We start from the raw sequence: 24476 nt of genomic DNA on the forward strand, positions 1-24476 counted from the left end.
TGATCGACGCGCGTTGCTAACTTTGCAGTTAAGCGAGTTCTGTGACACAGCTTATCTCGCAGCATTTGCTATTAAAAACTCCTATAAAGCCATTTCATTTTTTTAAACGTTTCTCTTTGTTTGTAGGGTTCTCCGAAAGCCTTTTATCGATCGATGTACATGTAGGCGAGTTCAACATCAACACAACTAATTTGACCAAAGGATCGCAATCTTTCCATCAATCGCTCAACAGACTTTGTCTCTCTTGGTGAGCGCGTTTAACAAGGAAATTAGGATCAACATAACTTTCAGTATTCAAACTGACGTCTTCTGCGTTCCATTTCACGTTCCAATTCTTTGAACACTTCTACCACGTGCGATTGTTATTTTAGCAAAGGGCGCGTGCATAAAGTCAGTCACGTTTTCGATTTGTTATGTAATCAAAAATTCACTTCCTTTCTCGCTGTCAGACGAAACATGTACAGATTTACCGAAGTTCTCTTTCCGGTGGTTAATATTTCGATTTTTATGACTGATTACATTCAATTTTATGGATGAAAACAACGGTTTTACGATTCAAAAGCGAGTTCAAAGGACATGTACACTTATGCAAATTCACTGCGTTACGGACTAAAAATAATCCGTAAACTATTGACACTTTACTCATCGATTGCTCAAGCACTTTCACCAACGTCTTGATTTGAGAATAAAAAGCAATGTTTCCATTCAGTTTCTTCATTTGCGATGATAGTATTGGGTCTTACGAAGCAAGTTTCCACTTAAAAGCTGTCGTTCATATTTACGCAAAGTCAACACGCTGCAATGAAATAATTAAAGCGACCGCCGAACTCGAGTTTCGGCGAACGTCTTTGCCGTTCGTTTTTCATCACTTTCATTTAAGTTTTTCGCTTGTAAGTTAAAGTTGGCTCCCTTGAAGTGGCGTGTGAAACAAGAGCCTGCAAAACCAGATGCTCTCGCGGGGTAAACTTCACCGCGTCGCGAGAATTTAATCGTTTTCTCGCAAGCTAATTGCTTGTAATTCATTCCAAAATATACGCTTGAATGGTTCTCGCGAGACGAGAGTCTCGTCTCGCGAGAAACGAGACGAGAGGTGGTAACTTACTTTTGAGCGGTACTGTAGATTGTAGATGGCCGAAACGCAACCCTCAGACACACACATTAGCATTTGGTGTTTTTTTTTTTGTAGATATTGGATTTCTCCTCGTCTCGCTGAAACATGTTAAACTATTTTTAACTTTTCCAAAAAGCGGTTAGTATTTTGGTCATTTGATGTAAATTTAACTTCTCTTCCAGTCATTCAATGCATCTCAAGCTTTAACAAAAATAGCCCGCTTTTGACTTTCAACATTTGTACTAATTCCCGCTTGTGATTGAATTCAATTGCTGTATTAAGTATGTCGACACGCTATGGAATTTTCCGCCCAGCATGACTCGTCAAGATGGGTTGAATTGCTTCAAAGACTTCAACTTGAAATAAACTGCTTAAATGGCCAAAAAAAAAAAAGAAAGATGATCAAACCAATTTGAATAAGGAAGGAATATTTCAGCGTTGAAATTGTTTTTTTGTTTGCTACGACTTATGTTGAGATGTAGCGTTTGGTTTGGTTTTGTTTGTACAGAAAATACAAGGAAGAGACTAAAGGCTTCCAAAAACGATTGAATACTTAAGCTGAGCATAAGTATTGAGGCCTAAATATATAAGGAACTATTTCCCTAATAAAAACATGGTGTAATTTGTATCATCTTTATTGATGAAATATTGTTCTTACTGCAGAAATTTTCAAGTAAAAATTTTGGGCCCTTGACAAATTTTTCAAGACCAAAAAATTTGTGCCAGCGACCAAATCTAAAAACTTAGGAGCCAGCTGGCCCCAAGGTTTTTTACTTAAGTCAAGCCCTGAGATTCTCCCATACAGACCTCCTGCTCAGCCAAGAGCCAATTATCAAATGAATTACAGTTCAACCTCTATTAAAGAGCCACCCTCAGGAGAATGGAGAGAAGCTGCTCAATAGAGGTAAAAATAATAGAAAAACCCTCATCGGGACTTTGATTACTTGCTGCCTAATAGGGGTGGCTGTTTAATATGGGGCTGCTTAATAGGGGTGCGACTGTATTACACCCAGAATACCTGATTTTTAGCACCTTCTCCGGCGTCTTCTTCCTCTTCTGCCACATCATCATATGACACCAGACGAGCACCTTTATTACACAATAAATACTGTTTTATTATTAATCAAAACTATAAAAAAATTCTTGAATGTGATTGGCCATCAGCAGCCCAATTTGAGCATTGGACAGTATATGCATCATACTTGTAATTGGACAGTACCTGTCATTTTGCGCGTGCTGTTTCAGTGCACTTTGTTGAGTAAACCGCTGTGTTTTTCAGCATTCATAACGACGTTTAATCGTTCAGCACTAAATCGATGGTTTGTTCGTTCCTCGAATTTTGTCATAGTTTTGATCTATTGGTAACAGCGCTTCGCATCATCCAATTCAGTCAGTAATCATACTCGTGATTAACAAATCGGACTCCCGCTTCGTGGTTGTCTGATTTTGTTAATCACTCGTATGATTACAGATCGAACTGGACTCCACTCAGTCCTATTACCATTATAAATCATTTCTGCACTGTCTCATCCTCGTCAGGTAAAAGGAAATGATAAATGTTGAGTAAAATAAGTCAAGCAAATGATTGTTTGAAGGAATTTTACATCTTTGTCCAAAAACACAAACGGGCACGATTCATCAAAGTAGGAGTATTTTCAAATCAAATGATTTTTCAACTTTCGAAATGTTTAGCTTAAAGCCTTCTGACATGTAGACTGTACATGTTTGTCTTTCACACTGTATTGTAAAAGTACACGTATGCACGCACTGGTCTAGATCTTTCTTGAAAGCCGTCTCCATAGGCTTACAGAAACAAATCCTTTACCACACACATTACACTAAGCTTACTTGAAGTCACTCTGGCTTGAGCAACATAAGGTCTCGGCACAACTATCGGTTTGACTTGATTGTCTTTGCTTTCTACTTCCTCATCAGAATCTTCAATGTCACTTTCACCAAGTCCATAATCTGCAAGAGAATTTAAAGACCCTATTCTTGGATTATCCATGCCTTATTTCACGAGACTGGCGTTGATAAAAACAAAAATGTATCCACAATTCACCGAACAGCCATTTCCGCCATTTTGAGTATGACGAGCATGTCACAAACGCGTGTTCGGTGTATCGCGGGCACAGATGGATAATCCATGCGGACTTGACGGCGGACTTTGCCTAGCAACTGTGGGAAACACAAGAAAGGCGTTCAAAGAAGGAAAAAAATACTCAATGCTTCCGTAGCTTCACGGATTGCCTTTTTGAAATTATCAAGTGACCTAACAATCGCCATCAATGACTTATCGAAATTGTCCCATTCGTTCCAGCAAAGTTAGTCAAAGTCCAGTGACCCTTCAAATTCCGTTTCGAGACACTCTCACGTACATTGTCCTAAAGCTAGTGTTACATTCATAGTAATCTCTATTAAAAACAATGGTAGAAGAACTTATCCACAAGTTATTTAAACACTTCAGTTCATCATGGTTTTGAGAGCAGCTTCCTCTGCTGCGGTACGTGGTCTCAGAGACTGATGAACAAGAGGGTAAAACTAGAACTATTTTAAAATTTATTGTTAACTTCCTTGAGTAATTTAATAAAAATAATAATAATAATAAAAAATAGTCCCTGCTGTTTTTCAAAGTCCAGTCAAGCTAGAGTTCAGTAATTCCCTTCCCGCTTGTGCACGCTTGTCACGCAACATTTCCTCCCTCAAAGATTGCGTGATGAGCCCAAAGGTCGGGTCTAGGCCCCACAAATAGATCAAAGGACACTATATTTCACAGTACATGACCACAGTACAGGAAGAAGATCGAACAGAATTGACTGACGTTCGAAGCGGTGAGGATCGAGCAGTGAGGATTTTGATAGCATCGTTTGAAATAACAGAAATGCCTGGAAATGAAGAATTGATCACGGTAGGCTTAAAACATGCGGTTTTACTGTTAGCAAATCATAATTGCGTGCTTAATGCACCGATGGTGCTCTTGAACCTTGAACCGTATAAAAACACGTCGTAAACATTTTGGCATTAGCCGTTTTTTTGTTTTTTTGAGCATTGTGTAAACGTGCTTGAAAACCTTTTTCTATGTGCAACTGCACTTCACTTCGGTCTTGCTCTTCCTTCTTACAAACATTGCAGTATGTAAAATTAAACTTTCACTGTTTTCGAAACATTTTGATCGAGAATGACCACATTACAAGAAATAAGACTTATTGTAAGCAAGGAGCAAACTGAATTTGAGCTATCGTACCCGGACTTTTTGGTCCAGCAGCGAGTGTAGAAGTTAAACTTAAACTTACTTGTAAATTACGTAACTTCTTTAATCTAGTCAGTTGGCTCGCAGTTGTTGTTAATTTTCAGTGTCTTGCAGTTATATACGCGTTTTGCTGTTTGTCGATTGTTTCGAGCCCTTAGTGCAGAGGGCGATTAATCAAGCACGATCTTAGATCTCATTGTTAGGTTAACCAGAACTCTTTAAGAACAATATGAAGCAGTAACATGCAAATAAGTTGCCGGGTCTTGTAGAATTTAGCCGGTTTTATATTTAGTAAACATGTAAATTGCCATATTGAATATTATTGCATAATGTCATGTGATCTATGGTGACCTTGAATGACTACATGTGATACTCCTCCCTTATATCAAGCAGGGCTTTTCTTTCATGATTGGTCATTTACTATTAATAAACCACTCCAACTCATTACGCTTCTAAGAGTAAGACTTCTTTTAGACCAAAGTTAACTTAGAACCTCGAAGCAGCTTAAAATCATTCAGTGAAAGATTACATGTAACTCTTTGTTGACAAAAAGTTGAAATGCTTTCATTTCACATTGAAACACTCATCATGTAAAACAAGCAGCAGTGATAAACATTTTAAAAACATGCATTTTATGAACTTGATGTTTCGCTGTTTGTTTTATATTCTTAATCAAGCTACGATGGCCGAAGACCAAGAGTTCATATGATACTTATCATGTAGTTTGTATTACAGTTTTATTCAGTAATATCACTTTCAAAAGGTCAATTGCCTTCTTTGAAAGCTTTTGTTTGTGAAATTACGCCTCTGTGTTATTTATGATGGCTATTGTAATTTTAAAACCCAAAGGAGTACATGTAATCAAAATATGTTTTGTCTTTGGCTTATATTATGGTCTATTATGTTAGCATCTGCTAACCTATATTCTCCAGGTGTATTTCTGTTGAATTGCATGTAGATAAGCTGCATCTTATAAAGAGAAATTGAAGCTGTATTTGGAGAAAAATAATCTTTTTTTAATTGATGACTGCAGCTCGCAACTAAATAAAAATTCAAAATAAGCAAGATCTAATCTGCTGACATACACGTAGCACATGGTCTGAGAGAATTTCCTGAATGATTCATTGTTGTATTTTTCAAGGTCAGCACATGGGCTGTGAATGATGCAATGATTTTGTAAAAGTATACATGTCTAGACAAGTTTCTGTCTTGCAATGTAAATATTCACTACTCTCTCCATTAAGCCAAGCTCTTGAATGATACTAAAAGAAATGTGTTTAAAATTAAATGAAGACCAGGCTTTGACAGCTTGAGCATGTGTACTTGTAAGGGTTTATAATAATTGTTTGTGGGGGAAAAAAAGATGTTGTTTCTTATCTTTTTGAACTTGAAAATGGTGTCATGACTCTGAAGTGTTGTTTGTGTTTATCATTAATTTTTACTTGCTTGTGCATTCAAAAAGTGTTAGTGCAATAAAACAGTCGCAATCACTGGACATGCAAAGATAGTGACTGTCATGTCTAGTTAGCTCACGTGCTGGTGGATTTTGTGATCAGGTCGATCACTGGATCTCATACTTCACTTGCAACTGAAGTCTTACTGTATAAGTTACTTCAAATCACAAAATACTTACATGTAAATCCTCTCACACGGAATTACATTACATGTATATGAAAGCCGCCTTATGATTATAGGTTTTTTAACATACATGTGAATTCCAACTACAGTACATATATACATGTACATAACATTTACATGTACTTTGGGCAGTTGTGCTAGCTAGAGAGTGCTTCTCTTATAAAAACAAAAATAGATCAAACAAAAACAAAAAATGTATGTAATCTTTATACATGGAAATGAAACTGGTCTTGCTTTAAGTCAATAATTTTTAAAGATGATTTTCATAGCTGAATTAATTTTTTTGTTATTACTTAGTAACCACTCAGCTGTGTTCTATTAGAAATGGACCACAAATCTGGTTGATTCTCTCAGTATTTTCTATTCGCTGACAGAGAAGATTGCACGCAATGCTTTTGAAACTGAAAATTACTTTAATTTTGCAATGTAGGTTTACACAAAATACAGAAAATTGTAGGTTTTGTGCTGTACCTGTTTAGATTGTCTACTCAGACAATAAGGCTAAGTTGTCTTCTTGAATATGAGCTCATAGAAAACTCAAGCTCATATACATTTTACATTGTACCGGTAGTCTTTAATGCCTGAGTCACACATGGAGGTTGTGTGTCTAGGAAGCTGGGGGCTGGAGCTGCCAACCCCAAACCCAGGCAGTAAGAGCACCCTAAAAGCCTGCCCTACCCACTACTCAGCCATGAACCCTGCCCGCCATATCCCAGCCCCCAGCCCCCCACACCAAGCACTGTCACACAGAGCGAGGCACTCAGTGAAAATAATAAAAATAATAACAATAAGAAACAACAACAACAATAATAATAATAATAATAATAATAATAATAAATAAATAAATAAATATCAAAATAATAATAAAAATACTATAAAATAATTATAACAAATGAGGTAATAATAATAAAGGGAGAGGAGGGTGGGAGTAAACACTAAAAAACTCCAAAACTGATCAAGATGCCCCGAACACTAAGCACAGTAAAACTACGACCACATGTTAAGGCACATGCATAAATTGCAATAGGAAACTGCTCCACACCAGGCCTACAACAGTAACGCAAACCCTAGCAACAAAAAATGCCACGGCATGCCACTTAAAATACTTTTAGACGCCAACGTCACACCAACGTCATGCCAATGCCATGCCAATGTCACTCCAACACCACGCCAACTACTGAGCAACAGACTCCTCGTCATTAACTAAGTTAAATAAGTGTATTTAACCTCATAATAATTATAATTGTTAATCAGTTAACTATAACAATAAAATAACTGTGCTCTCACTAACTGCATTGCAATCTGTTGTTTAGTTGGCAGTCAAAAAAGTGAGAGATACATTTAGAAGTGGAAGGACAAGAGATGTAGAATTCAGAAAAGAGCAGCTCAGGAATCTTTTAAAACTTTTCGATGAGAATGAGGATGAAGTTTTGCAAGCTGTTGGGAAAGACTTGCATAAGGTTTGATAAGTTTTTGAGCTTGTTTTAGACGAAATTTCAATTCCTTTCAGATATTTCTGTCTATGAAATCCTTGATATCACTATGACTGAAAAATAAAACTGACATATTAATGAACTTGTCTCCTTCTACATTGTGCAATCATGAATATTATAAAAACATGTTTATCAACAGCCTTGTTCCCTATAGCTTGATCTCTCTTCCTGCCCCCTGGAGCTCCCCTATTTACCCATTCCAAGGTTTAAGCTGCGTCTTTGGTTACTACACCTGTACATGACTTTGTTAACATTGTTGAGGATTTTTGGTGAATCTTTCAAATAATAACAAATGACAGGATCCTGCTAGAATCTTGAAGATCTTGGGGTTTATAAATTAATAAAAAATTATTAAAATAAATAACCAATGATCCTTGTAAAGCCCTCAAGATCCTTCAAGGCAGGCTTTTCGTAAGAATTTGAAAAGTGAGCATCCAAAATGTGCTCTATGATCTCCTCATTCAAATGAACACTTCTCGCTTTTACTTATATACGTGATATGTAAACCCTTTATCTTATTCATCTTATTCATTATTTTGCATTTACTTTCCTTTTAATTTGTTCTCAGCCAAAAGTAGAAGCTATTCTTGCAGAGGTTCTGATCGTCAAAAATGATATTGCATATGGTAAGAATTTAAATCTTCTGAAAAATTCATATCTCTCAAAATTAATAAATAAGTCTAATTACAATATGTTATTTTTTTTTAATGGACATGCAAGAAATTTTGAATGACAATACTGACATGCATTTGTTTAAATTAAATTGTCATGTAGGTTTTACCATAATTGTCCTTGTCAACAAGTATCAAAACTATATTTTATGAGCACTAGAAAAATTTTATAATAATTATAGACAGCATAATTTTATGTTAATATACATATAATTAGTGCGGGCTCTGTATTGGAGAAATATTGGTCGAGTGTTGCATACATGCAAAATTGCACTTTCCCTTCGATTTATGGCCTGCACGCTTTGCGCTTCGGCCATAAAATGGGGAAAAACTTGGTCCGTAACTTGCAACTTACAGCCCTCAAACTGGGTTAGTAAGAGGTATAAATTAATATATCATTTTACTTTTTAGATAACTTATTGTTTATAGAAGCTTTTTTTACCTACTAAATTGTATCAAACAGCCCTACAAGTATATGTATATATATATGAAATAACTGGTAAACTAGTTATCACTTGCATTTGGTTTGATTGTTTTAGCACTGAATAATTTGTCTGAATGGACAAAGCCTGAGATACCAGAAGTTCCTATGGTCAATAAAATGGATAACTGCTTCACAATGAGTGAGCCATTGGGTGTGGCTTTAATTATTGGAGCATGGAATTACCCGGTACAGCTAACTATAATGCCCCTCATTGGGGCAATTGCTGCTGGTAAGCTCTCTACTGTTTTTTTTTTTATTATTATTTTTTTTTTTTTCTCCAGCCTATTATTTGAATGAATAATAAATTTATTGCTACAGTTATCGATTGATCAATTTTTCAATTACATTGTTCTTGCTATTAATATTTTATCAAGTTTGTTGAGACTGATGTTAATTTAATCTTAGATGATGTGTTTTCATACAAATTATTGTAAATATTAATACAAAAGAATGTTAACTGAAATACATGCACCTATTGTTTTAAAATATTTAATTTATTGTTTTTAATAAAGGAGAACACTAACCTGCTACTGTGTTACCTGTATTCTGTGGGAATTCTGTGCATGTTAAAAAAACATTCTTGATAAATTTCTTTGGTGGTCATGCATGTTAACGCTCCATTTAGAATTGAATTATTTCAGGCTGGTCATGCAAAAGCACTGGTAAGAATTTATGGTGACAAAAAATTTTGGGGGGTATTGTTGTTACATAGAGTATTTTGACTATACACTTGTACCAAGGCTTCTTTGTTTGATTGTTTTACAAAAGGAAACTGTGCAGTTATTAAACCATCTGAGGTTGCATGTTCAACAGCGGAACTACTATCAGAGCTCATCCCTAAATATCTCGACCAGGTAATGTACATGATTGTATGATACAATAAACGTAGATGAACGGAAGATAAACCGTAGGCCTGTCTCACAACTCTTCATAATTAATTCTGTGGAACGTGAAAGAACCCACACACTGATCGAAAAGAGAAGGAGACATACATGTAGCTCCCAGTGTGGTGGTCCATCTCTCATCTGATGGTTAAATGCTCGGAGATATTACGTACCGTAGCTGCATGAAAGCTACTCTAAAATTGGAGGGTAAATAAAGGAATGTACCGGTATGTATGTTTTTCACAATGAATTTGCTACATTAACTACTGTAAGTGGAATGATGTACATGTATGCAAATGTTGTGGTGCACTCTGGGTACAAATTGGTATGTTTCTTTTTATTTCTTTACCATACACCAGAACAAATAAAGTACAACACCAAAATTGTACCAAGGATAAAACTGAATCTGATGACAAATACTACATACGTGCACATGTTTGTTCATAATTTTACTACATACATGTAACATGTATGTCGACAGAGAAGTTGAGAATAAAATTAATTTTTTAAAAAAATTGTTATTTAGGAGGAAATTTCTGCTGTGTTCAAGTTAGTTTTCACCAACAGTATCTGGGTTTGATTTTTATACCTAATATTGGTTAACCAAGTTTCAAGCCAAAATACTATTGGTGTGACCAAATGAGCAACTTATGAACATTGCCATAGATGATAGCCTCCCAAAAAGGTATAAATTTAGCATGCCCAAATTTGGACAAGTGCTACCAGTTCGGTGACTTAATATCGCTGGATACTGGAAGAAGACATGGCTTGTGATTGGCAAAATATAAAGTTGGATACAGTAATACCTGTTGTTATAATTTTATGTGCAGAGTTACAGAGGTTTTCCGTTACTCTCTCAAGTACTGTCATCCTTGTTCATTTCAGTCCTGTTGTTACTTTTGTTGTTAATTAGTGGAACTCAGATTTTTAGGTGAAAATGAATGAGCAATGTCTTGTTTGTGACAGTAAAAGGAACTAAATAACTAAAAAAAAATTTTTTCTTTCTGTTGTATAAATTTTACATGTACATGTTGTGAACAGGACCTACATACATGTAATGATGACAGACTGGCCAAGGAAAAATAGATTATAATTATTGTTTAACTCTTAGTACATGTACTTGTATGCATGTACATCTCCATGTGACATTACAGCTGTATATCATTTGAGCTGTAAATAAATAAAAAAAAATTAATGCTAACTATTCATTCTGTAGGATTGCTTCACTGTGATCAATGGAGGAGTGGAGGAAACACAGTATTTGCTAAAGAAATGCAAATTTGACAAAATATTTTACACCGGTGGAAGTGCTGTGGGTAAGCTGGTCATGGAAGCAGCAGCAAAGAACCTGACAAGAGTTACTCTTGAACTCGGTGGTAAAAGGTAGTCATTAGCTTTCTCTAAAATCATCTTTGGTTGATTTCCCATAACTCAAATTTTAAAGCAAATCAAGGAAGGTTTGATCTACAGTATGAAGAGTTTGAGTTATTGGGATCGAGGTGGAAATAAATAGCCAGTTTCTATCGCAGCAAAAGCAATCTGGGGGAAATCAATTTTGGTTCGAGTTAGTAAAGAGTTTTTTTAAGCCGGGTCCTCATTAGCAATGCCAGCATAAACATATTAGCATCAGCATAAAAGAAGCTTAATATCCGCTAGTGAGGACAACCGTGATGTGAGCATAAGCATAAGAATATCAATATCATTTCTCTTATGCTTATGCTTATGTGTCCAGTGAGGACATGTTGGCATAAGCACGAGCACAAACGTAAGACTTTCAGCCAATCATTGAGCACTTTATGCTTATGCAACCATGTCCTCACTGAACATGTGTAAGCATAAGCATAAGAAGTGCGCTTAAATGCTTATGTCACAGCTGTCGGCACTAAGCTTTTTATGCTTATGCTTGCATCGTAAAACCCAGTCCTCACTTGCAACAAAAGCATAAGCATAAACATAAACATGAGAAGCTTATGTGCTGGTGAGGACGGCCACGACATAATGCTTATGTTCAGTGAGGACATGTTGACATACATGTAAGCGTTAGTTCTCGCTGATTGGCTGAAGTGTTTCACTTAGGCTTATGCTTATAAATGCTTATGCCAACATGTCGTCACTGGACACAACAACAACATAGGGATATACATGTACATGATGAAGCATGAGAAGAATGCAAGGTTTTGATATTCTTATGTGCATGCTCATGTCATTGCCTTCCTCACTAGCAAATAAGCTTCTTTTATGCTTATGCTTGCGTCACTAGTGAGGATCAAGGGGACTGGGCTTTACTGTTGGCTCAGCCTACATGTATGTTCATGAGATAACTGCAATGCACAACTAGAAAGTAAAATGTTAGTACGAGCATTCTGAGAAAATTCTGTGGAATCACGTAAGATATACTGGTCAGCCTCTGTCAATACTCCTGGCTACTAATTTTGCAAACATCATAGGTCTGCAGTGCATCCAAAGGGGGCCTTACACTCATTCCATTCCCCGCATGTATTGTGTACTTCTTAATTCAAGATACTAATAATTTGAATGCCGTTGGTTACAAAATTCCCATGTTCGTTGGCTTGTGGTGAGTGCTTGCCTGAAAGTTTTGCCCGTTTTTTATTTTTTTTTTTTGTTTTTTTTTTTTTGTATTCTGAGCTCGATGCTTGAAACTGGTCATAGAAAAGGCGCAATACAAATAATAAATGTTATTGTTATTGTTATTGTTAGTTGCAAGCCTGTTTTTAACTAACCCAGTTTCCATAATGATTGCTTTTCTAATCACATTGTTTTTAGTCCATGTTACATTGACAAAGACTCTGACCTGGAGATGGTTGCCAAAAGAATCGCTTGGGGAAAGTTTGCGAATGCTGGACAGGTAAGGTGTGATCCTGTGAACATGGGAATGCTCTCTGATATACGTGTAGACTACATGTAGGTCATGTTTGTAAATATAATGATTATTACTTGGAGCGCAACTTCCAATATACGCAGTGAGCGGTCTCAGTTGGTAAAACACTGCCTGGTATTGCTGAGGTCGTGTGTTCGAGTTCTGTTCGAGCCTGAATTTTTTTCCAGGCTTTAATTTCACGGCTGCTTAAGTTATGTACAATATGTTCCGCCATGATCACTCATTTCTTTACATCTTTCTCTGCCGTTCATGTACATGTATATGATCTTTCATATATATTCACTTGCAATGTAATGTTTCTCAAATTTTAGACGTGTGTTGCCCCAGACTACGTGTTATGTCACCCAGATATCCAGGACGAGTTGATCAGACGTTTCAAGGAAGCTATATTTGATTTTTATGGAGAGGTAAGACTGATACGCTCGCCGAAAATTTTTTCCGTCCTCGCCGGGAGCCGGGAGCCGGGAGCCGGTAGCCTGTTCGCAGGCTACCACTTGAGAAAGTTTTGGATTAAATTTTGACATCTTTCTGACAACTGTTTTGGTGGACTTTTATTTGAATCAGTCAATCAGAACATGAGAACTAACGAGGGCGGAGATGTTAAAATGTCAAATTTACCTTTGACTCTTGTGGGAATTTCAAATGTCTCAACTGGCGGCAAGCTATCGCAGTTTGATAATGGCCACTTGAAACAGAAGCCTTCAGAAGTTGTCGAAAAGATATCAGAAAGTTGTCAAAAACTATTGAAAAACTTTCCCACTGTAGGTGGCTACAGTAAGGTGCGCAACACTTTCAAATGTGCACTGCAAGATGATTATGTTGGTGGCATTTACCAGCGAGTTGATTCTACTACTTAGCTCTATAAAGGAGCTTCCTCTTGATAATGAAGTTGTCCTTGCTTGACTGCAATGACAGCGGAGTGTAGCTTGAGCACTGATTCAGTAGAATGCTTAGAACTGTCACTCATCGCCTGTTGTTTTGTTTTCCTTTTCTAGGACCCCAAGGAATCGCCAGACTATGCTAGAATCATAAATATTAAGCACTTCAAGTAAGTTTTGATGCCTTTAAAAGCTGGTTTTGATATGATCGCTACGATGACTGCAATCGTTGAGCGCAGTCAGAAAAATGTTTTTGTATCATTGCGAAGAGTTTCCAAATGACACCAAAACAAACCACAAAACTCAGTGCAGAATGAAAGAAAATTGCCCGAAAGGACCTGGATCAAACAACGACGCTCTGCATTTTGGTATGTTTATCATCGTGACGATTGTTACAGTCGCTGGAGAGTGGCTTCCACGTGAACGCAACGATACCTACGAACTTTGAGATATAGAGGATATTACATGCCCGCGCGTGGATACGAATTTTATCTGCGAGTGTTCAACTCGATATCTCACGAGTGAGCGAAGAAGATCCAAAGATGTTTCGATCATACATCAAAAATTTAAGTGTAGTTAAAGGGACAAAAGAAAAATGTCATCAAAAAGGAATGATATCTTCACAGTGTGAAAGATAAAAATAGTATTTTTACTGCGCGCGATGAAGATATGATTGGTTAGTAAAAGGAAAAATCCTGGTATTTCACTGGTGTTTATATAATAAAGTCAAATATCGCTATAGAGTTGTTTCCACGTGATCGAAGCGATCGCTGTTTTGTTTTGTTCTTGTCGGCGCCATCGTAGCGATCATATTTAAATTAGCCTTAACATTGTTAGAAGCCGTGGATAGAAGGGTAGAAGATGATGAGTTAATAGTGACATAAAATAGCTATAATTAGATTATAGTCTGTCAACTTAAATCCTGCCTACATTGCATAGTCTTCGTGTTAGAGAATATTTCACACGCACCTCCGCTTTCTGCAGCTCCATTTACTATTTTTCCATTTCCCGTTTGCTTCTTTACTGGTGTCTCTTTGCTTTCTGTTTTCCGCTTTTACCACTTTTCACTTTTCCATAGTGTTGAAAAGGTGAGATTTTTGAATTGGCAGCGTACTACATGTACTGTGTGAAGATGCTATCGAGACGAGTATTAGAAGGCAGAGTATTAGAAAGCAGAGTTTCTTTCGCTTTGAAGAACACACATGATCTTTTACAAATTTGCCAAGGTTATTTCTTTGTTGTTGTTGGTGTTGTTGTTGTTGCTGTTGAATCCTTAACTTGTTAATAAATTGATCACCTGAGTATTGGCGCTCTACCATTCCGCAGCATACACATTATTTAAATGTAGTTTAATCTTTTTGAAATCTCTTGGATTTACCTGTTGGTCAATTGCAGAAAGCCTGACGAGTTCGTGGAAGGCTCGTTTTGGAAATAACTTTCTTGTCATCGAGTTAACTATTGAGTCCTCTAACCTAGTTAATACATGTAATATTTACAGTCGTTTAAAGACCTTGATGAGCAGTGGGAAGTGCGTTGTTGGAGGCGAGACAGATGACAGTGAAAAGTATATTGCCCCAACCGTGCTAACAGGAGTCAAACCTACAGACCCGCTCATGGAAAATGAGGTACATTAGATGTGTATTGGAAGGCTCCGCAAGGGGGACTTTAGGGACTGCGTCATGACAGTGTGACCTGATGTTAAATGTCCGCTTTAAACGAGCACCTAGTGTTCATGTGCTCGGGACCATGACCCAGTGTCCTTTCACAATTTAGGAGGTTGGAGGGAGGGGGAGAAGGGGGCGCGGGAGAGGGGGCACTGTAACACACAGACGCACTGGACCGCCACTCAGTATTACCTTTAGAGAGTTTTCTCTTTTTATGTTACCATCGGTTTTTAAGAATTTTCTTTCCCTGCCGGTATAAAAGCAAGACCATGATGCCATAATGGGCCAATATAGGGCGACACTGGAACCAATCACCTATCTGAATGAGAAATTACTATCTGTTTACCGTCGTTTTGCGGAAATGTCTATTTGAATTGTTAAGCGCTGTTACTGCCGTAAACAGTGCAGCTAGAATGTTGGACTGTTAACAATCATTTTGTGTTTTACTAGCACTCATTTGTGCATTGTTTTATGTAACTTGTTGGCAGGTTTTTGGTCCATTGTTACCAATAGTTGATGTCGAATCCTTGGATGACGCCATAGACTTCATCAATGACAGGTAAACTCTTGCGTAACACTGTCGCTTTTATACAGATCCAAACATAGTTTTTTATCGCACTTCTGTACATTCTTTTTCTCTCAAACCAAAATGCGAGTTGCCGCGATTTCCCGGCCAATTTTGGTTAAATCGCTCAAAATAACTTTACATTTGGGTCCCAGAGTGGGCCTTTTTGTGTTGTGTTTACGACATTCAGGTACAACGCGGCTCAAAGTGGCATCAAATTGTGTCTCTTAGTCTCCTAGAATTGCATAAACATGTTGTATGAATTTGTCTAGATTTTCACAAATTTCCAGTGGATGCCCAGACTCTAAGTGAAAGTAAAATTACCTTTAGTTAGTACTCCTCCATAGCTAAATCCATACGTCTCGGCGTGATTTCGTAGTAGTTTAGAAACCATCGTACATCGTATGTACTTTTATTCATTTTATTTTTATTATTAGTAGTAAAATATTACTATTATTATTTTTAATATCGATTAATTTTATTCATTCGCATGTGCTAAATTGGTAACCCTGTATAAATATTTTCAATTCTTATTATCATTATGGCTTTACATCATAATTTGGGTAAAACCTATTGTATCGTGTCGCAAATATGTCAGAGTCATATAGATATCTCTTAGGTCGCATCCACAACTACGCCGGAAAAATTTGAAAACGCAGTTTTATTTCTACGGTTAGGCCTACCGTCCACACTAATCCGTCACAAAAACAGAGCCGTTTTCGCAAACGCTCTTCAAACCGGAGGAATTTGAAAACGCCGGCTTTGCATTTTCGTATGGATGGAAAATATTTTGAAAACGGAGCTTTTCGAAAACGGTGAAGTAACGATAATCAAATGATATCCCTCTCTGAGTTTTCCTCAAACACAATTGTTGTGTTGTTGAGTTTTCAAATTTCTCCGGCGTCGAGCGGACGGAAAACATTTGATGTGTTTAAAGTGAAAACATCGTTTTCAAATTGCTCTAGTGTAGTGTGGATGGGGCCTTACATTGAGAGGAGACCAGCTACTATCCGCTACGCTTGACATTTCCCCGCCTATTTAAAAAAATAGTGACAGCCCTGTTTACAGAAAAAGTATTCCATAGTCTCGGTGTTGACGCGAACAGTAGACCAGCCCTGGAGTCTGTTTACACTTACATGACAGTAAAATGAACGAATGAATGAAACTTTATTGCACACTCCCAAAAATGGGTTTTTCAGTAAATAATACAGATACAATAAAAATACAGTGCATTAAAAATTGTAACAGCATTCTTGTTTCAAAAACTCGCCAATCATCTTTTGCGTAAAGTTTTCAGTGAACAATACAAATAGAATAAAAATACAGTGAATTAAAAATTGTAACAGTATTCTTGTTTCAAAAACTCGCCAATCACCTTTGCTTAAAGATTTTTCTTTAAGTTTACTAAACCTGTGCACAGTTATAAATCTTTATCTAATGAATTCCATAAGTTTACTATCTTGTATTGAAATGTCCTCTGACCAGCAGCGGTTATACATAAAGGAATGTTCAGTTGTTGTGAGTTTCTTGTTTTGCGGTCAAAGCTGCTTTTTTCTGCTGAGTTCCCAGTTTGGTGAGTCATCTTGTAAGGACTCAAAATGACTGCTCAAGGGTTTGAAAATATCCTCCCACAACAATAAAGCAATTTCCTCGTCCAATTCTTGCGATGCAAAAGCGGCCTCGAACTCTTGGAATCCAGGCGGAGATGTCTTCTTTAGCTCCTCTAAACATAACTTCTTTTTGGGTTGAATCTGGAGCCTCGGTTCGAATGACTGTGCACTTGATTGTGCTTTCTTCCATGAAGTCATCTTTTTTTGCCCATAAGTATCAGCAATCTGTGTTATTTCCTCCACACAACCTTGGCTGGTGTTGAAGAAAGCTGACTTTCGTCCAAATCCACGGAGTATTTCCGTGAACGTGGACTTTTTTGGGTAAGGGAAAACAGGCTCGTCTCTTCGATCATGACGTTCTTCTCGATTGAATACTTTGTTCAAAAAACGTGGCATCTTTAAGTCTACTTGGGATAATGTTTCGTTCGTTTCGTTTCGGTTCGGTAATTTCAAAGGTAGTTACGCGAAAGAAATTGCAAGTTTCTTTCAGCAGAATTTAAGTGAACAAAAATTGTGAAAAGTCTACGTTTATACCTGTTTTGAACAGCAATTAGAAAAAGAAATGACGCAGGTAGTAGTTAGCAACAACCTGTTCAAAGGATTATAAAAATATTAGCAAAAACCTCAACAGGATATTGTTAGCAACATCAAGTAACGCACGGACAAGATCATATAATTAGTAACAAAGTGAATGACACACAAGAATCGTTACGTAATTAACAGCAACGTGTAAAAATAACACACGCGTGTCATGAGATAACGTAAAACACGGAGCAGATAATTTGAAAGAATATTACATAACGCGCGAACAGTATGAGATAAATAGCAACAATGTAAATTAACGAGCCAGATGCATAAGATAATTAATAATACTAATAATAATAATAATAATAATAATGGTAATAGTAATAGTAATAATAATTTTTTTTTTTATCAGAGGAGTGTTTATTGTGACAAAAACTAGAGCTAAGCTTTACAAAATGCTATAATATTTACATAATTTGATGTCTGTTAATGTTAAACCTGTAAAACCTGATTCCGTATCCAATCATGATATCATGGTTACTACAACTAATACTAATACTATTATCATCATCATAACATTAATTAACATATTCCATACAAATTGGTATATACAAGGGAAAAGTAAGTAAAAGGAATAAACTATTAAGACCTATTTCAACAGTGTTTACATAATGGCTCCCTCCTGGGTTTCAACGTCAACATCGGTATATTACGAGGTAAAAGTAAATGAAAGAAATAAACTATTGAAACCTATTTCAACAGTGTTTACATAATGGCTCCCTCCTGGGTTTCAACGTCAATATCAATGTTCTTAAAGTCACAAAAGGCTTTCCTTCTAGCTCTTGAACCTCTTAGGCAGATTAGTGCGGATCTTAGTAAAGCGAAGGATGTCCTTGCTCTTATCCAGGAGATTGTTTTAGCATAATGTTCTCCTTTCTTGATGGAGATCAGCTGCGCCAGTCTGGAATGGTATTGCAAGCACTCGTTTCCCATGCCGCCTGTTGACGTGAAAATAAGGGGTGTAAAAGTTCCTTGTTCGATATCCAAAACCCTCCTCGCGTAAAGGCGCTTCTTCTCGTTCTCATGATTGCGGTATATCTGTTGGAGCTCTAGGTCCCTATACGAATCAGCATTAGGGTGACAAACCCTAACGTCAAAGAATGCTGATCGTTGGTTCTCCCAGAACCCGCGCGCATGAATATCTAATCTCGCATCTGGAGCTCGATTAGAACCTCTTCCCAGCTGTTCACCCGAGGTGTCTTGCAGGACAGGCTCAATAGTAATAATAATAATAATAATAATAATAATAATAATAATAATAATAATAATAATAATAATAATAATAATAATAGTAATAATGATGATGATGATGATGATGATGATGATGATAATATGGAATGACGCACAACCAGCATCTGATATTTAAGTACAATGTAGAATAACCGAAGAGCATGAGATAATAGACCAATTTCGATATATTAAAATTCAACCTAACACAATAGACCTCCGGGGAATAAACCCCACAAACTTTGTAGTGATTCCCCAGCGCCTGGTATACTGAGGTCTATTGTTTTAGGCTGAATTTTAATAGATCGAAATTGGCTTATTAGCAACATTGTAGTATAAAAATCAAACAGCATGATATAATTTAATTAATGATAAAACTGAATGACGTACAAATAGCATCTTATTCTTAACATTAAGGTGAAATGACTCACGAACAGCATGTAGTAATTAACAACAAAGTGAAATGACGTAAGAACAGCATGTGATAATTAACAAATTGAAATGGCGTACGAACGGCATGTGATAATTAATGACAAATTGAAATGACGTACGAACAGCATGTGATAATTAACAACAAATTGAAATGACGTACGAGCAGCATGTTAGAATTAACAACAAATTGAAATGACGTACGAACAGCATGTGATAATTAACAACAAATTGAAATGACGTACGAGCAGCATGTTAGAATTAACAACAAATTGAAATGACGTACGAACAGCATGTGATAATTAACAGCAAATTGAAATGACGCACGAACAGCATGTGATAATTAACAAATTGAAATGACGTACAAACAGCATGTGATAATTAGCAACAAATTGAAATGACGTACGAACAGCATGTTAGAATTAACAACAAATTGAAATGACGTGCGAACAGCATGTGATAATTAACAACAAATTGAAATGACGTACGAAGAGCATGTGATAATTAACAACAAACTGAAATGACGTACGAACAGCATGGATAATTAACAACAAATTGAAATGACGTACCAACAACTTTTGATAATTAACAGCAAATTGAAATGACATACAAACAGCATGTGATAATTAACAACAAATTGAAATGTACAAACAGCATGTGATAATTAACAACAAATTGAAATAACGTACAAACAGCATGTGATAATGAACAAAAAATTGAAATGACGTACAAACAGCATGTGATAATTAACATTAAATTGAAATGATGTACGAACAGCATGTGATAATTAACAACAAATTGAAATGACGTACGAACACCATGTGATAATTAACAACAAAGTGAAATAACGTACAAACAGCATGTGATACTTAACAGCAAATTGAAATGACCTACGAACAGCATATGTTAATTAACAACAAATTGAGATGACGTACAAACAGCAGGTGATAATTAACAACAAATTGAAATGACGTACGCACAGCATATGATAATTAACAGCAAATTGAAATGACGCACGAACACCAAGTGATAATTAACAACAAATTGAAATGACGTACAAACAGCATGTGATGATCAACAACAAATTGAAATGACGTACGAGCAGCATGTGAGAATTAACAACAAATTGAAATGAGTACGAACAGCATGTGATGATCAACAACAAATTGAAATGACGTACGGGCAGCATGTGAGAATTAACAACAAATTGAGATGACGTACGAACAGCATGTAGTAATTAACAACAAATTGAAATGACGTACGAGCAGCATGTTATAATTAACAACAAAGTGTAAAGACGTACGAACAACATATAGTGAAATGATAATTAATATGATAATTAATCTGAGTAGTAAGTTGTTGAGACAGTTTGTTTACCTGGAATTGTAAACTTCCTGTTTTCTCTTTCCCCTTCCCCTCCAATTCCTCCCCTCTCCTATGCAAAGTTCATTTCAATGAACGAGAAGAGTTCATCAGTCTCATTGGTGATGGGAAGTGGCTGTAGTTACGAGCGAGTGCCCCAGCAAATGTTCGTTCGTGTCCAAATCGAACGGTCCGGGTTCGAGTCCTGGCCAGGGACATTGTGTTGTGTTCTTGGGCAAGACACTTTACTCTGTTAAACAGTGCCTCTCACCACCTGGATATATAAATGGGTACCGGCGAACTTGATAGTGGAGGAAACCCTGTGATGGACTAGCACCCCATCCAGGGGGGAGTAGAAATACTCATAGTCGCTTCATGCTACAGAAACCGGGATAAGCTCCGGCCTGATGGGCCACTGGGCTCGTATGCAGACTTTACCTTTACAACCTTTACATGTTTTGTTCACGCAGGGACAAGCCACTAGCGCTGTACATCTTCTCCAATGACAAGTCCAAGGTCCAGCGTATGATGGAGAGCACATCTTCCGGCGGATTTCTGGCTAATGATACAGTGGTACATGCCGCTGGTAAGTGAGCCATTTTCTAGCTTGCAGCATGGGCTGGAACAGAGAGGGGGTGGGTCATCAGTTTTTGAGCCCCTGGTAAGGGGTGGGTCGTTCAATTTTCAGCTACCCATGGGGGTGGGTCATCCTGTTTTGTAACAGGAATTGGCACACGTTTGACACAATCAACAACAGAGGTAACTCCTTCCAGTTCCGTGGCTGAAAAAGTACACTTAGGTGGTGTACAGTAAAGATGGCAATTTCATGTAGTGTAAAATCTGTACGAAAGCTAAGAAGTCTAACGCAATGAGCATGGAGTCCCAGGGCGGAAATTTTCAAAATACCGCGGTTATCGTAGCTTCCCTATCGATGTGGCTGTATACCTCGTCTTATATTTTTAAATCTATATTTCTGCATACAGACATATTATGTTAATGGTTTCTCTGAGTGCCCAATGCTACAACTCACGACTGTGCGAACAACTGTATTACATAAACATACTGGTAATGGTTCCAATGGGGTCCCGTAGATATACGGGGTAAAGATGCTGTTTGAGGGATATTCTTGAAATTCTTTAAAGTATTTTCATTACATCATTGGAAGACCTGGAACACTCCCTGAATTCGTTTTCTTCATAACTGTTTTCCGTTAGTTGGGACGCTCCCATTTGGCGGTGTTGGAGGAAGTGGCATGGGTTCGTATCATGGGAAGTATTCGTTTGATGCCTTCTCGCACAAGAAAGCCTGTCTCCTCAAAAAGCAAGCCATGGAGTCATTTAACAGGTAAATATTTCCGCTATTTATGCCACAGTTACATTACCTACCACTTTGTCTGTCATTTGTTAAAACACTATAAATCCTCACAAGTAATATGAACATCAAATATGGCTTGTGTAAGCAGTTTAAGAAGACGTTTTTAACAAACGAGTGCATGTACAGCTGTAAGACGTTTTCAATCGAAAAAATTCGGCCTTCGTCGGGTTTAAGAAGTCACCTGATTGACTGACTAACGGAAGTTCTTTATTTTAGAATGTATCCGTTACTAGACTGTACTTATTGTTGTTTTGTTGTTGTTGTTGTTGTTGTTTTTATCTTTTTCACTTTTATTCGATTGCGCCATTGAAGTCAAAGATTTCATGACTTTGGTTTTGCGTTGTGGCCGTGGGATCTCTTTTTTTTCTTTTGCCTAAGTTAGATGCATGGATAGATACCTGATAGATGCGGAAATAGTTTCACTAGTGAAGCTGGATTATTCAAGTCGGGTCTAAAAACGGCAAATGTTCTCGTCGAGTAGAAAGCTTGCATGACACGATACCTCGTGACAACTTGCACATTAAGTAACGCTAACGATAATGTTGGTTCTTACAGAATGAGATTTCTTTCAGCATGCGTTACCCGCCGTATGAAGAAAAACGCTTTGCATGGCTGCGTTGGCTGATAGAAGATAAAGAACAATCGTATGATAAACTTTCCGACATACCGCCTCTTCTGCTCTCCATTCCTGTGGCATTGATTCATAAGGTTTGTGACCCTGTGCCGTAAGTAATTAAGTAACGGTTGAGACATTAGCATAACGTCCAGCTTTCCAAGGAATTATGTGAGTGTTTTCGTGTTCTAGGATATTAAGGTTAGTGACCAAAGCGTTTGGTCAAGACATCTGGGTCAAAATCATTGATATTTCTCTCACGGGACCTTTTACTATATTTAATGAAGATTTGGGAGAATTCCTTAGCTGTTCATAATTGTTCGTGTTTTGTTTTTTGTTTGTTTGTTTGTTTAATTTCTTTTTTGTTGTTGTTGTTGTTTGTCGTTTCAGGTTGTTGGACTGCCTAGATATTTCTTGAAGTAGATGACTCATTTGTGATCGTTTTCAAGCAATATGTATTTTATTTTTTGTGTTTTGGTTAGCGAGTGTTGACTGCGCTTTTGTCATACTCTGCAGTTGGTGAGATCTTTCATTTGATGTGGTCGAGTTACCGTTATCATCCTAAATAACAATACGGCTAACTTGAGAATGGTTAGTTTTCATTTATAGTAGGTTAAATGCAGCAAATTATTGTATGTTTACATTATAATTACTTAGCGTAAAAGTTATATACTTGAGCGATTTTCAATTGAGTGTCGAAAACCAAGACCAAAACCAAACCAATTACTTACCAATTCAACCACTCAGCCAATCTCAAATCGTAGTCAAACTAAAACCAAAGGAATTGCCTGATTGCTCTCAACATTTTGAAAGTTGAAAACTTTCAACACTTTGAAAATTGAAAACCGCTCTCATTAGTAATTAGAATAACAGAGGTTTTTGTTGTGGAAATTAGACCCAAAAAAAGTCCTAAAACAAAATTCGTGCTCAAACTCTAACCCCAAAATACAGTCGTCCTAAAATATCAGACTTCCTTGGAAGTTTGATTAGAATACATTTTCATGTCAAGTTAATGCTTCAACAAAAGCCAAAAAAAATTACTGATGCTGTACTTATTTTTACTAGAAAGATAATGGGAATAAAAGACAATTATAGGATGCCGCTCTTATCTACGGCACAGTTACGTTTAAGTTTTTGTTCTAAGGTAGGAAGGTGTTCACAGGAACACCCGGTTAACGTTCCCTTAACAGCAATGTTAAAGAAAAGAAGACAATATATTTACACCATACCTAATTGAATTTTTTTGGTACGCTTCGGCGGCACATCATGTGAGTTTGGTGGAGTCGTGGGCGTATTTTGGCGAGACACAGTCAAACCAAAATATCTATGGTGATTTCAAACGAACCTAATATGCTGCCAAAGCCTACCAAGAAGGGAGGATTGACTGGGTCGTAAACTTACCGTACCCAGATTCGGCCAACTATCTAGCAATACCAGGTCAGTGACTTGATACCTCAATGGAAAGTGCTGGACAAATTTATCTGTAATCCGTTTCAACTATAATACTTTAACTATGGTAGTTTTTTTTTTTTTTTGTCGTTTTTGTTTCTGTTTCGTAGCGTTAGGCCTCATCGAAATTAACTGTCATTTGGAATTTACGTCCTGTAAATTTGATATGAAACGAAATGACAATAAAGTACTTTGTTTGGCTGACGATGTTGTCACAGCCCTGTATTTTCTCGTATTTTTATTCGCTCATTGAAAGCATGGTTCGGCTCGCAACGCTCGCCTGTCGGGTC

At 37.0% G+C, this 24476-nt stretch overlaps 2 protein-coding genes across 3 annotated transcripts in view; one reads left to right on the forward strand and one right to left on the reverse strand.

The window, feature by feature from the left end:
- LOC145501882 (uncharacterized) overlaps positions 1-3264 on the reverse strand; it is an 18505-nt gene extending 15241 nt beyond the window's left edge. Inside the window, exons 1-2 of one of the 2 annotated variants that reach the window (XM_081481270.1) lie at positions 2960-3264; positions 2130-2200 (exon numbers count right to left, since the gene is read on the reverse strand). In XM_081481270.1, coding sequence (XP_081337396.1) covers positions 2130-2200; positions 2960-3119 — 231 coding nt within the window. In that variant the 5' untranslated portion in view covers positions 3120-3264. The remainder of the gene's footprint in view (positions 1-2129; positions 2201-2959) is intronic. The other variant, XM_081481269.1, reaches the window with a different exon arrangement.
- A 636-nt stretch (positions 3265-3900) lies between these two features.
- On the forward strand, positions 3901-24390 carry LOC145499347 (aldehyde dehydrogenase family 3 member A2-like). Its single transcript, XM_081478855.1, has 15 exons — positions 3901-4019; positions 7313-7459; positions 8061-8118; positions 8703-8876; positions 9416-9501; positions 10748-10914; positions 12316-12397; positions 12742-12837; positions 13426-13478; positions 14807-14933; positions 15461-15531; positions 21221-21336; positions 21965-22094; positions 22697-22832; positions 23128-24390. Exons 1-15 carry the CDS (start codon positions 3993-3995, stop codon positions 23158-23160), a joined length of 1503 nt encoding a protein of 500 aa, XP_081334981.1. The 5' UTR covers positions 3901-3992; the 3' UTR covers positions 23161-24390.
- Positions 24391-24476: the final 86 nt, after the last annotated feature.

Source organism: Orbicella franksi, chromosome 10 (genome assembly GCF_964199315.1).
Source record: "Orbicella franksi chromosome 10, jaOrbFran1.1, whole genome shotgun sequence".
Taxonomy (NCBI): Eukaryota; Metazoa; Cnidaria; class Anthozoa; order Scleractinia; family Merulinidae; genus Orbicella; species Orbicella franksi.